The following is a 17,793-nucleotide window of genomic DNA, read 5'->3' on the forward strand; positions in this document are numbered from 1 at the left end:
CAGAGTCAAACTGCATAAACCCAAGGTATCTCTCTGTTTTAAGGAGGTCAGAGCCTAGCTGATCTGATTCCCCTATGGTTCACTGAGCATCCTCTACAAAAAAAAAAAAAAAAAAAAAAAAAAAAAAAAAAATCTCATTCATTTCGCTTAGTAGTAACTCAACTTCCCCTGAAATCCAGAATCACCTGTTACATAATTAAATGGAGCCATTTATGTTAAGTTAAAAAGTAAATTCTTCGTTCGAGCTTAATTATGCATAGAGAACCATTAGAATATTTAGTATTTATACATCAAGCTAACAACGGCCACACCATTAGTACAGCGTAGTTGCCCAGGGAGCCGCACTGAATGGTGGTGATGTTCTCATCCGAGTAGAGTATACAGCACCCGTCTGACTTCCAGCCTCCTTGTCCGTTCAGCAAATCAAAGTCCCACTGCGCGGCAACGGCATCTGCTCCATGCGCGATTCGTCGCAGCGTCACATTAACTGGGATGTGGTGGGTATCTGTGGTCACACCATCTGGAGAAAATGGGGAAGAACGGTATTTCTCAAACAGACGTCATAAACAATTAAATGCCAGCTTATACACTGATGGGCACTCTGCGAGATCTGTTTGCACTAGTGACTCATTAAAACAACAGAGAACAGAAATAAGCATTTTTCAGGAAGAGCAGCCAATGAAGCCACGGTGCCCAGCAACTGTCGGGTAGCATCTGCCACACAAACCTATTTTTGTGAGGATCACAGGGGTCACTACTGTCCGCCGCTTGCCATCATCTGCCAACTTTGTTGAATTTCCAGTGGCCGGAAAGAGCTTTCCATTGCGGAATGCAATGAGTTGAAGCTTATAGAGTGAGTCGTCAGCCGCTCGGACTTCTCGTTTTTGTTTTGGTGAGAAAAGGGAGGAAGGAAGCTGAATAGAAGCCTCCATGACAGTATTCTGAAAAAGTACATACACACATATGTATATTATAAAGTTCACCATATTAGTATATAAGAACCTGAACAGTATCAGAGTCATGAAAATATTCAAATTGTATGCTAAACATGTTTTCAAAAAGTATATACAATAAGTTAACATTTAAAACAACTGGCAAGTTCAGAAAAGAAGTCAGAGCAACACATAGATGAAAAGTACAGAACAGAGAGAAACACAAGTTCTTTTTTCCAGGAGTTTAGGGATAAGAGTTGTTAATTTTCCCATGACAGCACACACGGCTGCAGCAGACAGCATTACACTGATGAGGGATTTCAGTGGACACTCATCAGTTTTACACTGAGCAAGAGCAGTCAGGAGGGACAAACACAGCCAGGTTCACACAATAAAAGAAGAGAATTCTTCTTTATTTAAAAGAAGAGAAAAAAAAAACCCACAAGTTTAAATTCGACACACTCCTATTCTAGCATCCATTTCCTGGAGATGAAGAAACAGTTGCTTTGCAAAACATAACAAACAGAAGACACTGAAAGTGCTTGCTGGCACAGGATGTGTCCTCACTTCACACCTGATCTCAGCCAAAAGGACAAACAGCAACATTTTCTGTACATACTGTGGATTTTAAGTTACACAGCATTTGACCTAAAAAAAATAAAATAAAATAAAATAAAATAAAATAAAATAAAATAAAATAAAATAAAATAAAATAACTCTCTACACTCAGGAGCTAACAACTAAGTTGAAAATGTTCACTAAGGGAAGAATTTATCACAAAGTTATTTGTGTGGACACCCATCCCTTTCTCACATAAAGCAATCTTCAGAGTACTAAAAGAATTCCCTCTTAAAAGACAAAGGTGACTATTATATTACTTTAACAATACTTTGGTTCTGAGACATCTAGACTACTCCCCCAAATCCTAAGCCACCATATAATGTGACTAAAGGCTCCTGCTTAAATCCATGTCCTACCATGTCCCTGGCGACATGAGCTCCAGAGCTGGAGTCCTCTGCTCTCCACAGGCCTAGCATGCTGGGCAGATGGGACCCTGACAGTGATACCCCGCTATTCCGATGTCTGACAAACCCTTGAATCCATCTATTTGACTCACTACTGAGCTAGATAATTCTGTTGACAACAGAAGAGACAGATCAGAACACGTGGCTGGCACCCAAGAGAATATACAAATCTGAACATTGTGCTCTTTGTTGGAAGAGTCATTCCAGTGGCTTTCTTACGTAACTGTCCCCTCTTCCAGACGCTAAACAATGTGCACGCCTGTGTCACACCAGCAAGGCCTACAGCTTCAACACATGCATCACCCTCTGCTTATTAACTAGACAGGAAGGAAGGAATTTGGGCTGCAGATAAGATTATTTTTTTTTTAAATAATCTCCTATGTACTACTTCCTGTCATTTACATTGATTGAAAATAGCTCACTGTTAATAAATTTAACCAAGTCAACATGGCATACTTACTGAAAAAAAAAAAATTTAAAGGTTCTACTGAAGCAAATGATTGACTTTATAATTATGTAAGTGCTCTGCTTACAATGCCAGCATGGCATATATCTGACAACAATCTGTTGGGTGTTATTTGAGAAATTTACATATTACTTTTAAACTAAAGATGTCATAAAAATATCTGTCAGAATTACTGTCTAAGGAAAACCATGAAAAAGTTTGTACTATTCTTACAAATGTAAGATGATACAACATCCTCCCCTCAGAGCTTAGGGCATCATACCAAGAGGAGGTGGAAAAAGTGTGGGAGCACAGGGAATGGAAGACACTGGGAGGCCCCAGAAGTAAATTGAGCAAAGCTCATGTGAACTCAGGTACTAAGCGCGCCGTGTGCACAGGTCTGCACCAGGACCTCAGCACACAGATCAGAGCTATTCACGTAAGTGTTCTGATGGGACTCCTGAGTGTCAGAAGGAACGGATCTCTGATTCCTCTGCCTGTTCTGAGGACTCGTTTGCTCCTATTGGGTTGCCATGTCCGACTCTGATATGAAGGTTTTCGCTTCATCTTACTGTATTTTGTTTTGTCATGTATTTTGTTTTGTTATCTCTTAGGAGCCTGTTCTTTTCTAATTAAAAGACAGAAAGGAAGTGGATCTAGAGAAAGAATGTGGGGAAGAACTGGGAAAAGCAGAGAGAGGGGAAACCATAACCAGAACATATTTTATGAAAAAAGAATCTTTTTCCAATAAAAGGAAAAATGTAGAAAAAAATTTAAGATGATATAAAAAGTTTACTATAAATACATTTATTTATTAACATAGTAAATTTCCCTAAAATACATAAATTTCTTCCAAGTGTATAAAAGGTATTCAAAGATAAAAATTAAAACATCATTCAATTACTAGTTCATAATCCTACATAATGGACATCTATTTAAACTTGAGAACTATAAAAATTATAAAACATCTTCCTAAAGAACTCAAAATTATTTGGATGTAAAAAGAGTTCACTAGAACAGAATTAGTAATGATAAGCCACATTGATTTGTTGTGGTTCCAGAACACATGGTGGCCTGCTATAGGCCTGGATTTTCTGGCCTGCTAAAAGTCAGAAAGAAAAACTGTAGGCGGGGACAAAAGAACAGAGCCTACAGCTGTCATAACTCCGGATTAGATGGCAAAATAATTTTTAAAATGTAGAAATCACATTTTCTAAAAGAAAGTTGAAAAAAGGAAATGTAATACTTTGAAATAATAATTTAAAAAAAAGAAGTCTATCTTAAGCTTGTAAAACTAATCAAAAACAATAAACAAAAAGCTCATAGCAAGACCCAGGACCATTACATTCCTCAGGGCTTCTAAACTTCCTTCAAAGCACACTCAAGAATATTACCAAATAATAATTATAGGTTCCATGGGATGGGGGAAAAAAAGAGGCCTGGGGCGCTGACAAGATGAATTCCAGCTGTATCAATAATGTTCTACATTTGTAGTAAGAGTGTGAAATGTATGTTTCCTCCCTTTAAAAGAAGTATTATTCACTATTGATAGAAAGGTTGTAAATCTAATTTTAGAAATCACGGAAGAACATTTAATTTGATACATTCATGACCATAACTTTGTCTACTCGCCTGAAGGCAGGAAGCCGAGTTTATAATTTCAATTAATCATACCTGGGTTTTAAATATGTGTGGATTAAAGCAATGAGGATAATATATACACATAGAAATTACAGCAAATAAACTGGAAACATCTCTTAAAGAAGCCTTGAGAAGTGCATGATTCTGGCTTCTAGTAATCATTGTTGGAAGATGGTGGGCCCCGAGGAGGACAGCGGGCAAGCATGTATCACGTGCTGTCTCCCAGGTGGGAGACACTGTCACACTGCTCAGTCTCCCTCAAGCTGTGCTCAACTTCAGGTCACTGTTACTGATGTCTGTAACAAAGGACGGAGAGAAGCATGGCCAGGAGGGGCTCCAAGGCCTGAAGAGCTGTGGGTGTTGTGATTATCATTCCTCTGGCAGTGAGAGGGGACCAGGAAGAAAAGGTGGTGCCTTAACAACAGTCAGCCAGAACCTCATGTTCTAATGTCTGTAGTTGTGTATCACTTAATTTCAAAACAAATGGATAAGACATTAAGACTTATAAAAAGCATGTTGTCATGTGTCTTTCAGTATCAGTCATGGCAAATCACTAAAAAGCATGACAGACTTTAACTCAAAACTGAAAGCACTTTGAATGGACATTAGCATCTTAAAAAATAATATGGGCTTCCTCCATAAGTAATACTCAGATTTTAAGTAACATTTTTGTAACATTTATCAAATCCTAACATTATAATTGGGATGAATAAAAACCAGTGAATTCAAAACAACAAAATACCACTTTATTTACTCATGCAATTGTAAAAAGCTAGCATATCCCAACATACTTTCTTGTCTGTAACTAGTCATTAAATCACCTCTTGCTTATCTCCTTGCTATAGATAATGGGGAGAGGGGTGCTTTTAGGATTCATTTTCAATTTACTTTCTTTGTTAAGTAAGTTTAACTGCTAATTTCATTCAACAGCTATTAGAGATTAGGTTACTTTGTGTTTGGCCGTGCATGATACCCAATACTATCAAAAACTCATAATTTAGAGTAAAGTAGAGGTGATACCTACTGCCACAAATAGTAACAATAACGCTAACACTGAGAAAGTGCTGGTGTGAATGACAACAGATTTACCTCCTTTCATCTTTTCAAAATCGTCTGAGTTTGGTACCATTTCATGAGGCCCTGTCATCAGCAGGAAGTGATGGTCTGAGAAGCTAAGACACTGGCCTCCATTTATACAGCTGGTTAGCAGGGAAGAAGTGAGCACAGGCAAGACCACATTCTTAATCACATTCATATAACCTCTGAGAACCAACTCACCATCAGAAGACTTGCAACTACTCTAGCAAAAGTACCTTGGGATTAACAGTTGCTAATTCTGTTTGAAGAAGGAAATGAAGGAGTAGTCTGTACAGAGCCCCAGAGGGAGAGCAACAGAATGTCTTCCAAGCAGGGAAGAGTTAAGTACTTGAGAAAGGGCAGGAATCACAGCAGGAATCATGAAGGCGCATAATGACTGGCTGGTGGAGAGGGAGGAATGAAGAAGTCTTCAGCTACGATAAAGCCCCAGGTGTGTAGGATGAGAGACATATGGGATGTCCAAGGATAACTGGCTTCTAGTCAACTATAAAGAATGGACTCTCAGTTATACTGCACTTAACTCAAAACACCGGCTAAGTTCTAATACTCCTCCATAATTTTTTGGGGATGGACTCTGTTTTGTCATATGAACACATCTAGATTATAGTATCAAAAGCAGAAGTAATCATTGGGGAAGGTAGATACCAGAACAGCTTTGGGTGCTATACACAGGAGAGAATTTCAGGCACTTGGAACTCCTGGCCTGGAGCCCACTAGATCCAGGCTTCAGATTCAATCTAGGGAAGTTGACTTTCTTGATATGATCCCTACAGTCGCACACATAACTATAACAAACAATTAATACTGTCACCAAAGCATGATGGGGAGAAACCAAGAACCCAGGAGAAGGGTATCAGAAGACTGGCCAGATAGTTTTAGCTGAGACTTATTGGAGGTGACATTTGGGCTGGGTCTTAACATGTAATCAAGGAGCTGGAAATGTGGGAAGAAGAAATTCCAGTAGAAGAATGAGCATGTGCCTCATAGAAGTCAAGATGAACCAAGGGACCTTTGCTATCACTAGACAGAGGAGAAGCAGTAACAAGGGATGTGAGACAGGAAAGCTGAGGGCAAATGCCAAAACCAATGGCAGATACCTGCAGAGACTTTCTGTTTTTATAGGGGGCACATAAGGTGAACTTTGCACCAGGGATAACACCATATAGATATCAAAGGCATCAACACCAGTCACTCGCTGTGGAAAGATCTGCATGGTGCTTCTAACAGAAAGCCAGGGAGGCATTTCAATACTGCATTAATTAGCAAGGCAACGACAGTACACCCATCTAGTAGTCAACAGCCCAGGTAAGGAAAGGACTTTAAGGAATGGCCTTCAGACACAAAGGCTGAACAGAAATGTGCAATGATTTGGCATATACAGGCAGCTCCTAAAACTTAGGATGACCTCTTCACTTAGGAATTTTGACAGGACAAACTCAGTAGAAACCATCCCTTGACCTTTGGTCTTCCCTAGGCTAGTAACTGGTAGTGTCATACTCTCTTGTAATGTTCAACAGTTGTAGCAAGCACAGGTCCCCACTGGCCTTGAGGCCACAGTGTAGACATCAGCAATCCCCAGCATCACCTGTAAGTCATCTAGAATATACGGGAGCTCAAGTTATTCCCTATCTTCTCAGCAGCACATTTTCAACCGAAAATTGTTTGATCAGGGCAAGTCCACACTACAATCCAAGAAATCTGTATGGGAAAACTCCAAAGAGATACTAGAATAACAGAATGCAGAGATGCACAACTACATAGATATATACATACATATATACATACACACACACACACACACATAGATGAAACAAGCCATATACCTTTTGCTGTGCAAAGGCATCTTTTATACAGGTTCAACTCACATGTTAGTGTGTGTCCACACTGAAGGGAGATGAAATCAATGACTGGATTCATTAGTTCAGGTAGTCTGGTTAATATATTAGTATACTATTTAAAAATTTGCATAGAAGAAACAAAACAGTTGCCCAGCATAAATTTGGGAGGGGGGGGTAAAGAAAGTCCTTTTTTAGAGTGATAAAGCTGAACTGTGTGGAAAGATCTTCATGATGCTCCCAACACCACAGGAGCACTAATGACATTCAATTATCTAATTCTGCATCATGAGGAACATATTTTTTTTCCTAACCTGTTTCACCATAACCATCCATGAAATTAGAACAATGACAAAGAGTGCCTTATTCTGTAGCCACAGGATGATCTTAAAAGGAGAATAGTCTGTAATGTACAAAACCCTGAATCTTCACTTGACTCCCTCACTGTTAACTAGGAACATTCTCTTGACATGGGGTGGGGATGAGAAGAGGAGATGGGGGAAGGGGAGCCAGGCCGTGAAACCAATAAAATCGAGGGTAGCACTGTTTTTAACCCTTTCTACCAATTGTAGTCATGTGAGCCATCAATCTTAAGTCTTCCTCAGAAACACCATGCTTGTCTCATATGAGATTTGCATGCTGCTATCTCAGTGGCTCTTTACAAAGTCTTTCTTTTTTTCTTTTTTTTTTTTTTTAACAATAAAAGCTGCAGGAATGTAAAATGAACAAAACGCAGGTGGCAGGCTGGGGTATTAGGTACTCTCATCGGGCCAAGATGAGATCAATCTGGCCACTTGACCTTCAAGCACACCGTGTGGAATAAATGCATGGCATCGTCAGATGTTCTCACCCACTTCAGATTATCTTAGATGGCTACAGTATTTCTATAGTCAGCATGTTTAGCTCTCCGGATGAAGGGCATCAGGGTAAATTATGAGGAAATACATTAATTATCTATTCTGACTGGACACATATCAGAAGCCTTTAGTGTATCAGAGCACCTCTGTGATCAATTATTTCAGAGACATTAAAAAACTGTTTCTCACAGCAATTAGGGAAGAATAGAAACAAGGCACCTTATACCTAAAAGCCAGAGAGAACACATCAGAGTTAGTGAAAAGTATGTGGGTCCATCAAGAGGGGCCATTCTGCTTCCAGAGTTCTTTGCTTCAATAAGGCTGGGGCAAACTCTGAAAGTCAGTAAAGAAGCTTTTCTTTTCATTGCTCAAAAACCAAAAACTAAACAAACGAACAAACAGAAGGAGTACACTTTTCAAAATATCCACTGCAAATTTCGATTTCCTAAAAAAAAACCTCACATATTTGCACTCTTTTTCAAAAATTTTGACATATATCATGACTAAAGCCCAGTCTCAAGTGTGACTTCTGTAGACAATGTAGGCATACTGCCAAAGCCCACGATAATTCTAATGCTTTGTGAAAATGTTTTAATGTCTTAAAAATCAAAAGAAAACTTTTATATAAAAGAAAACATTTTTTTTTTCAGCTCTATCTGTCAGTGGTTTGTTTCTGTTTTTATTTTTTGGGTTTTTTTTTTTTTTCAACACAATATTCCAAAGCCATTTACACACCCTTTCTTTAAAAACGAAAACAAAACAAAGCAAAACAACAAGAAAGAAAACACCCACCCCTCTAGCAAGATTTCTGTGTAAAACCAAAGACTGAGTATTCAAAGCTAAGCGCAGACGATTTTAAAGGGCCAGCGAGCGCAGCACACCTTCAGTGCCAGGCTTGAGAAGGAGCTGGAAACATTACACTTGAAGCTCAGCTGTTTGTCCAGGTTTCCATCTGGGTCCCTTCGCCCATAGTCAGAGAGGCCTGTGCGGTCGGAGGCAGCCACCTTCTGGAACACGGAGCAAGTCATGCCTGGGAAGCCGGCAGCTTTGAGGACATAAGCTTCCAGAGCAATATTGGGCGAATACTGTAACAGTCAACCAAACAGGAGTTAGGAAAGGTTTAGAATGCAGGGGTGGACATGGAGGGGTGTTCTAGGACTTCACACACACACACACACACACACACACACACACAGTGAATATGAAAGCTTCAAGGAGGCAGGGAAGAAAGGGGTTGGGGGGAGGGAGGAATGATATAATTTTTAATTATATAAAAAATTAAAAATGATAATCTGAGGACAGGCATTGTGGCTCAGTATAGAGCAATTGCCTAGCACAAGCAAAGCCCTGGATTTAAACCTTACCATTACAGATAAAATAAAATAATAAAAATAATTTGAAAAATACCTTATATAAAGCTAATAAACTAAAACTTGGAGGGTTTTGGTTTTGTTTTTTTTTAACTTGGACAATGAGCCATAAAAAAAAAAAAAACAAACAAACAAACAAACAAAAAGCCATGACCCCCTTAATAACTCCAGGATAAAGCGGCGGGAACACCAGTGACACTCAGGCGACCCACAGTGTCTCCTCATGTGGAGAGTGAGCAGGCTGTCTGCACTGGATTCGCAGAAGAAGAAAAAAAATCTGCAAACTTGTTCGAAAGCTTATTTTTTTTTTCCCCTAGAAAAGTAAGGCAGATGTTGATCTAAATCATAGGAAATAAATGGAGTTAAGAAGTAAATTAGGTCAGGATAATTGCCTAAAACAGATGGCATCTGAGGACCCTCCAGCTCTAAAGGAATTCAAAAGTGACCTGGACGAAGGGGATCACTAAGATGTACAACCTGTCAATCTATGAGCCGCCATGTCTGTACCTGCAGGACCCCCAGCATCTCTCCCCCTCACAACCCATGCCAAGGAGGCAGAGGAAGAGGAAAGGTGACAAGAGCCACTTTCAAACCTGCCAAGGTAGCAAGGTTAACTAAGTAGAGTGTGGTGCCTACACTGCGGTAAAGATGATGATGTATGCGCTGGCTTTTGCTTCACACACTAACCCTGTGAAATCATCATTAATTATGTACGTCAACTAACAATGCACACTGCAGGATCACAATGCACAAAAATTCAGTAGGGCTCCTGAAAGGTCACATCAACCACAAGTGATGCATGAAGCTTCCCCTGGGGAAGAACAAAGCTGTCCTTCCAGACAAGCTCTCATCTTCAGATCCCTCTTCACATATCACTTTACCTATTAGAGTCCCCATGTCTCATGCCTGGTTTACTTCCTCCAGGATCACATACCCATAGGTCAACCACCATCTTAAAGTACTAAATGGAAATTTCCAGAAATAACTCATAAGTTATAATAACCTTTGTCACTATTATTATAATGTGGATGTAATTATTCCACATTATTATTTAGGTGTTATTATCAATCTCTTATTGTGCCTGATTTATAAGCTGAGCTTAGCAGGTATGAAAACAGAAGATAAAACAGCATATGCAGAGCTCTGACTATCCATGGCTTCAGGCATGCACTGGGGTCCTAGAATCCTTTTCCAGGGGTAAGGGAGGCAGCTGTGCAAGCAGGATGTGTAACTCTTGGAGCCTGTTTTACATGCTTAAAGGGCCTTCCCTCAGGTACCACCACTTTCATAACGACCTTCTCTAGTAGAAGGAGCCATGAGGTGCAGCTAAAGAGTAAATAAGGCTGTCAGATGAGATTAGGGGCAAACAACTGGGGAGGCTACTGAATGACAAGTCAGTCTCAAGTCAGGCATGTATGAGCAAAAGTGCCATCAATATGGCTAGGAGACAGCAGCTACGTTAGGCCCCAAATGTAATAATTGTTTGGGAGAAAAATTCTAATCTTAATTAAGCTAATGGTACAACACACAGAATGATCAAACTAGCCTCAGGAAAATAAAAGGAAAGCAGGCTATTTTCTGTTTACATAGAATCACAGGTCAAACTGTGGAACACTCAACTTCACTGTAATACTCAGGAGCTGAAAACCATTAATCAGGTCGGAATATGACAGCTAAGAGAATAACACATTTATTTATCACCTTTTTAGAACACAAATTAGCAGTACACAAAGAAATTTACGAGTTCAACTTAGCATGAACATAATTGAATAGTGTTTAACTGAGAGATTATTACATTATATCTACAGCTCTTCCAAGTGTTGGAAAGCAGCCCAGTCCTTTAAGACTGAACCCTGGGCGAGCTATCAGACATTCTCCCAAAACATCCTTCAGGGCTCAGACCTAGTACCACCTTGGATGGACAGTGGGTAGCATGCCAGCAGAGCCATATGAACATTTCTTATTTTGTAGCAGAATTCGTTCCAGGGAATTAGACAGTGACAGCCATTCAAATTATACAATACAAAAGTATTTTCTGGTTACTGAGAAAACAGATTACTCATAAGAAAATTAACTTCTCAAATGTTTTCAGAGAAAGACATTCTATGCTTACCAGTACCAACAAGAGACACCCCATGATGGGGTACAAGGCCCTTCTAAGTGGCCATACTCAAATCCTCCTGTGGGCCTACGACAGTGTTGAACTTACTGTGGAGTACACGTGAGCCCCACTGGCCAGGCGATGTGTGGCAATACGCTGCAGGCACTGGACAATCCGACTGCAGGCCTTTGCTTCCCTCTGCGCCAGCCACAGGACCCGCTCATCAGCCAACATGATGTTGCTCGCCACATCAACCATCACGTCACCGAGCTGTTGAGTAGACCAGAGAGAAGAGAAGTATGGTAAACGCCACAGCGAGAAGTGAAAAAGACTCAAAATAAAAACTTGAACTTAAAAAACGTAAAGGATGAGATTGGTTCCTGCCTAAACCTGTTGTAAGAAAACCATACTTGTTTCACATTAAAGCCCTTAGATATGAACAGCACATTCAATTATGGTCATCTGGCAATATTTAGCTCAAAACAGTACTTAAGTAGCCACTACATCACATGGTGACAAGACTGCTGTGCAGCATCTCAGAGGAAAAGAAAGGCAATTAGATTAATTAAGGAGGAGAATGTGACATATTGTCACAGAAAGACTTCAGCTCATCACTAGAAAATCATTATGAAGACTTCTTGTGTATTAGCTTAAACTCTTATTAATTATACACACTACCTACAAATCTCTTCCATCTCCTGGCATATTCAAAATACAATCACATTCACCACCAAAGTGTGTACCGTGTGCACACTCTCAAACATGTACACGCATGAGTCCTGCATTGGGAATGAGCTCCTTCCATGCATCCCAACTCAAAGCACACTTGGAAGCCCAAAGCCAAGGAACAAATGATCCTAGGAGGCACTCACTTCTCTGTTGTTCCTTACACTCATTTCATTTACTCTGCTGTTATCTGCTCACTTGCACCCTATAGGCATAAGGCAATCGCATCCAGGGCAGGTCGCTTGAACCTAGTTACTGCAATCAAGTTACCACAGGGAAGTGCACTGCGAAGCTTGTTAGCTAAGAAGACCCGCCCAAGTCAAGGGAGTTCTGAACAGCATCAAATGTTCATGAGAGGGAGGTCTTGGCAGAGGATAGGAAAAAACACATTCCAGAGGCTGGAGCAGAGCTTTGCAAGCCGGCTGGTCCTCATACCACAGAGCAAGCATCAAAAGCGTTAAGCTGCAATGCCAAGCCAGAAAGCCAGGGCTGTTTAAGCAGACGGCTTTTGATATCCCAGAAGATCCCAGCTAAGGCCCTCAACCCTGCTCTGCATCCAACACTGACCACAAGAAGTGTGAATAAGAAGGCTGTGGCGGTTTAGGAAAAAGTCCAGCCCACCCTACCATGGTCCATTTTACAAAGAGAACAGGTCAATGGAAATCCACCAGATAGCTGCTCTACAACCACAGGGCACAGAGAAGGCTCTCTCAATGCCCACATCAGACAGGCCCCTCTCCGACCCTGCATTCCCTTTACTGGGTAAGAGGCATCTACAGCGCTGTACCTTCTCAATGATGAGCACAGTAAGTCCCAGTAACAAATACCAGGCTCCTGAAACCAAGCCTGACACACGACAAGCCAAGTAGACAAACTATTTCAATCCCCAATGCAGACCTGTTTTCTAAAACAAAAAAGCTTTGCACTGGAGGAGACTTTGTGCTTTAAATTTTTCTTTCCTTTTAATTCTTTTCCTTTTTTCCTTTTCCTTATGGTGTTTTGAGACAGGGTTTTTCTGTGTAGCCTTGGCCATCCCGGACTTGCTTTGTAGACCAGGCTGGCCTCAAAGTCATATTGATCCATCTGCCTCTGCCCCCCGCCCCCGAGTGCTGGGATTGAAGTCATGTGCCACCATTCCTGGCATGCCTTTTAATTCCTTAAGTGGAAGAGAAAACGAACCTGATCAAGACCCCTAGGCTGTATCATTTTGGGGACCACTCAGTAAGATGCTACTTCACTTACATGAAGGTTCCCCAAAGATATACACTATCAACAAACTGCTGTCTTATGCTCTAGATCACTGACATCCATAAAGTTTTATTATGGCCCCTTAACAGATCTGTCTCTGAGGTACTTGACTGCTGCCCCTCCATCCTGTACCCTTTACCAGCTTTGAAGCAGTTAAGAGCTGTCTTCATCCCCAAATGCCTGAGCAGCAGTTAGGGTGAGCTCTGAGATGGGGGAGTAAGAGACTTAAGAGTTAAAACAGTCTCCCTGTTTGGCAGACAGATAAAGAGAAGAGCCATAACTAGGTAACAGAGGGCAAGATTCCAAGACTGCCAGTGTTTTCCTTACCTTCCTGACTGCAGACAGAAGCCTGGCGGCTTAAAACAAGTGTCTTTGTATGCTTCCGTTTCCCACCAAAAGCTCCCTACTAAGGGGACAGACTCAACAAATTCAAGGATTTGCTCAGATGATGTCATAAAATACTCTGGACCATCTTAACTTTCTTCAAACTGACAAACCCTAAATTAGGGGAGAAAACACTGCAGAGGCCATAAAACTCCCAGCCCTCCAGAAAACAATGAAGTCTTCCGCTTCCAAGTCCCCCTTTTTTTCCTGTGTGCCTGTTGCATTAGTGTCCTCATCCACAATAAGGATGCCTTTCTTCAACTAGTAAAAAGAAGGTGGAAACACTTTGAATTTCTATATTCAGATATCAAGACTTAATGCCTCAACCACAAACTTTGTTCTAATGATTAAAAAGTTCCTAACTGTATTGCACACACCACAGGACGTCAAAATTGCACCCCAAAGTTAATTCCCTGCAGTGAGGGGAATGAAATGTATGCTAGTTACATGTATACATGTATTTGTGCAAGACTCAAGTGGAACTGCCAATGGCTATCAGTGGTCATTTACGCCATGGTTCGATGTTCATTAGCAGTGTTCACTTACATTAGCACTGAATAAACACTGACTGACTGTGACTCACTATCCTGAGCAGTGGAAGAATTACACATGCTCCATTTCCAATTAGAGCACAGAAAGAAAACAAGCATGGAATTCTCACTTTAAAATGTGGCTCTCATTGAGATCACTGCAATGACAGACTAAGCAGAGTGAAAAGGTGACAGAGAATAATGAAATATAATCAAAACATTCCATTTCAACTGACTCTCACATGCTCAAGGAATAGTTCTCCCAAACATAACGCAGTAACAGGATCAACTGACAGGGCAGTGAGGAGGAAGTGGGCAGGCACGGTGATGCACAGTTACAAGCTAAGCTCTGAAGGCTAAGGTGGGGGGCAGTTTGTGTGCAAGGGTCAGGAACCTGGGCAACAGAGTGAGACCTCATGTCAAAATGAAAATGAAGAGTATGAAATGGAGCAGTGGAGGAAGAAAGAAAAGGAGGGAAGAGGGGAGAAACTAGAGTAAGAGGAACTTAGAACAAGAGGAAGGTGAGAAACTGGAAAAGAAAGGAGGGGAAGGGAAACAGGAGAAAGAAGAAAAGGAGAAAGGGAGGGAGGAGAGGCTAAAGAGGGAGAGGGAGTGGAAGGAGAGGGACAAGAGAAGGAGCAACAGCAGCCACCACCAATCTGGACAAGGTCGCTCATTCGATTTCATAAGAAACATGGGAATACCCACATCCTCCACTTTCCTGCTAACAACAGGCACTGTGGTGGTGAGGTCCCTTGTCTCTGAGTACATGAACATGGCTGCTGACTCTTGCTATACCATTTCTGCACCTGTCAATCAGATCAAATCAGACATTTACACAAATGGACTAATGAACTCCATCCTTAAATGCAGATTCAGAATGTCTAGAATAACGCTTTTTATTAGTCTCCTATTCTGGTTTGTTGTCACTTCAGGATTTTATGCAAAGATGTAAAGGCAGTGTGATGAAGTCCTCAGACACGCTCAGTGACCACCTGAATTGAATTGCTTTTGGTTATGAAAACTTCAGAGATAACATACACAAAAGCACTGATTGCATATTTCTGGCTAAACCACAAATATGAGCTAGTACAGAACAGGCCAGTTATAATGAAATGTGTTTTGTGTTTCTTGCAGAATTAAACACATAAACTTTGTGAGGATCTGACCGTGAAGCCTGACAGACTTGTCTCCCCTCCTGAAAATGATTATGGCTTGAACAAACTGCTCTGGTCCTCCAGATAAAGCCATGGTCAGAAAGGTACCTGTACTAATCACAGAAAGGAAAGAATTAACTACAAGGAGGAATAAAGCTAACAAGAGTGACGGCTTGAGCTGACAACGAGCCATTTTTATCATTATTTCATACCAAATGGCTAAGAACTCAGGGAAAGGATTTGTCACCAAAATATTCCCTACAGCAGATAATCACAAAATACCCCATGCTTCTGTGACTGACAGAAAGAGTTCAGAATCTGTCACAGTGGCAGGGTAAGCTACAAAGATAGAAAGCATTCCTGAAATCTCACATACAATGGGAAAAAAACAAAAACCAAAACAAAACATAACAACAACAACAACAAAGCTACAGCTTGTGTAAAGAAGCATGGAGTTTCTCCTTGGACTTGTTCCCTATAGGCTGCTCCAGTCATGAAAGGGTCAGAAGACTCAGGGTCTATCGCAATGAACTGGAAGACCAACCAGAACATCCATGAATGCGCTTTATCAAAAACAGAACATAGACCACATGTCTGAAGGACTCCAAGCTAATTCTGGTAATACTGTCTGTGTGTGAGAGGAAAGGGAGGAGACAGAGACAGAGGGGGGAAGAAAGGGGAAGGGGAGGAAGAGGAGGAGGAAGAGGAAAGGGGAAAGGGAAAGAGAGGAGCGAGGCAGAGAATTCTCAGAGATGCTTCATTACTTCTGCTGTGCGGGTCCAGGATCCAACCTGGGTTTATAGGCATAGCAGCAGGTTCCATCACCCTGCTAAAATATACCTACAGTTCTTTTAATTTTAGAAAACTTATGTATAAAACATGACAAGTAAAGTCAGCTTTTAAATACTCCATCACTAAGGGATGGGAGAAGGCTAGGAGAAAACATGTGGGAGAGAACTAGATGCACAAGCTATAAGACTGATGGCTGAAAATTGCCCCAGCTAAGTGAGAAGGTAAGACAGGAGCTCACAGTGACATCCTCAGCACTCCTGATATCTTTCAATAAAATGTTCACAGGAGCCTAATCCCAAAGGGAAAAAATTCAAATGAACAGTATAATGTAAAAAATGAAAACTGGGCAGCAGTTCTCAGAGTCTCTGCAGAAGAAGTCTTGCAGCAAATTCACAGAACCCATCCCAGGATAAGAGGGACAGCGACAGAGATAGCAATCTGTGCTAACAAACACAGCACCTGATTTCTCTAGGAGGCTTACACTACCCAGCACTGGGTCTTTAAAAAGCTTACTGAACAAAGTCTGACAAGTAAGACTAAGCCAAAAAGGTGAGGGAATACTGGAAATAATCAGAACCATCAGATTGGAAGTGATTACATTAATATGTGTATGTGCACAAGTATAAACGTGCAAATGCATATGCTAAGAAGATGCTGAGTGAACTCACAGAAGCCTGTTGTTCACACACAGTCAACTGGAGCACGGCAAAACGACTCTAAAGCAAAACCAAACCTGCTCTTCATGAACCCTCTCATCATCACGCACATTAAGTATTGGCTGAATAACAAAGATTCTTCTAGTACATACAGAGTGCACACTTACCCCAGACAGACAACGTTGGCTGCCTCTCCATGGCCACTAAATGTACCTTTTAGGTCTGTCAGGGCAGTATCTTTCAGTAGCTTTCCTGACACAGTGATCCTGGCTTTGACTGCCTGAAATCAGCCATGGTTTAAAGAGCAAATGCCTCAATAACATGTTTGCTATGTACAAAAGCAAGGAACATACCAACTGCAAAGATCTTGCTGAACATAACTGAGAAATTCATTGAACTATTTGTCTGTCTTATGAATGTGCATCTCAGGGTATCTTAACATAATTTAATGCGGTGGTAATTAACTTACAACAGTCCTAAACCCCACGATTCCTACTTCTTACACTATAAGCAGTGGAAAGCAAAGCCTGCAGCTCCCATGGGATCACACGGGATGACAGTCGCCACATCACAGGGAACACGTCTATCCTTCCAGTGGCCAATCACAATCCGTTTTTCTTTTGATTTTTAATAAGTAGGCATCACTTTTTATGAAACTGTACATTTCACTGTATTAATCAGAAAGGAACAAAGATATCTGCCACCTAAATGTTCGAAGAAGTAAGTGAAGCCCCTAGGAGTTTTTTAAAGGACTTCCTTCGACTGCGCTGGATCTCAGGGGTAGAACGCACAAGGCCCTGGGACCAGACCCACAATATTGTATAATAAATAAATACCTTCTAAGATGAGAGAATTTTAATTTTAATTTAACTTCATAAAACCAGGACCAGGCTTTGAAACTACTGTGTACCACTGTCTCCCTGAACTCTTTCACTTGTATAAAAACTCTGTAAGCTAAGCAGGACCAATGTCATCCTGATATTGGAAATGAAGAAA

General features: G+C 40.9%; 1 protein-coding gene across 1 annotated transcript in view; it reads right to left on the reverse strand.

Moving 5' to 3' along the window:
• The window catches only part of Adgra3 (adhesion G protein-coupled receptor A3), a 106,364-nt gene that overhangs the window by 27,189 nt on the left and 61,382 nt on the right, over nt 1–17,793 (reverse strand). The window contains exons 11-14 of the mRNA XM_055624192.1: nt 11,413–11,574; nt 8,715–8,918; nt 728–941; nt 312–520 (exon numbers count right to left, since the gene is read on the reverse strand). Coding sequence (XP_055480167.1) covers nt 312–520; nt 728–941; nt 8,715–8,918; nt 11,413–11,574 — 789 coding nt within the window. The remainder of the gene's footprint in view (nt 1–311; nt 521–727; nt 942–8,714; nt 8,919–11,412; nt 11,575–17,793) is intronic.

Source organism: Psammomys obesus, unplaced genomic scaffold (assembly GCF_907164565.1).
Source record: "Psammomys obesus unplaced genomic scaffold, mPsaObe1.curated_primary_1811, whole genome shotgun sequence".
Taxonomy (NCBI): domain Eukaryota; kingdom Metazoa; phylum Chordata; class Mammalia; order Rodentia; family Muridae; genus Psammomys; species Psammomys obesus.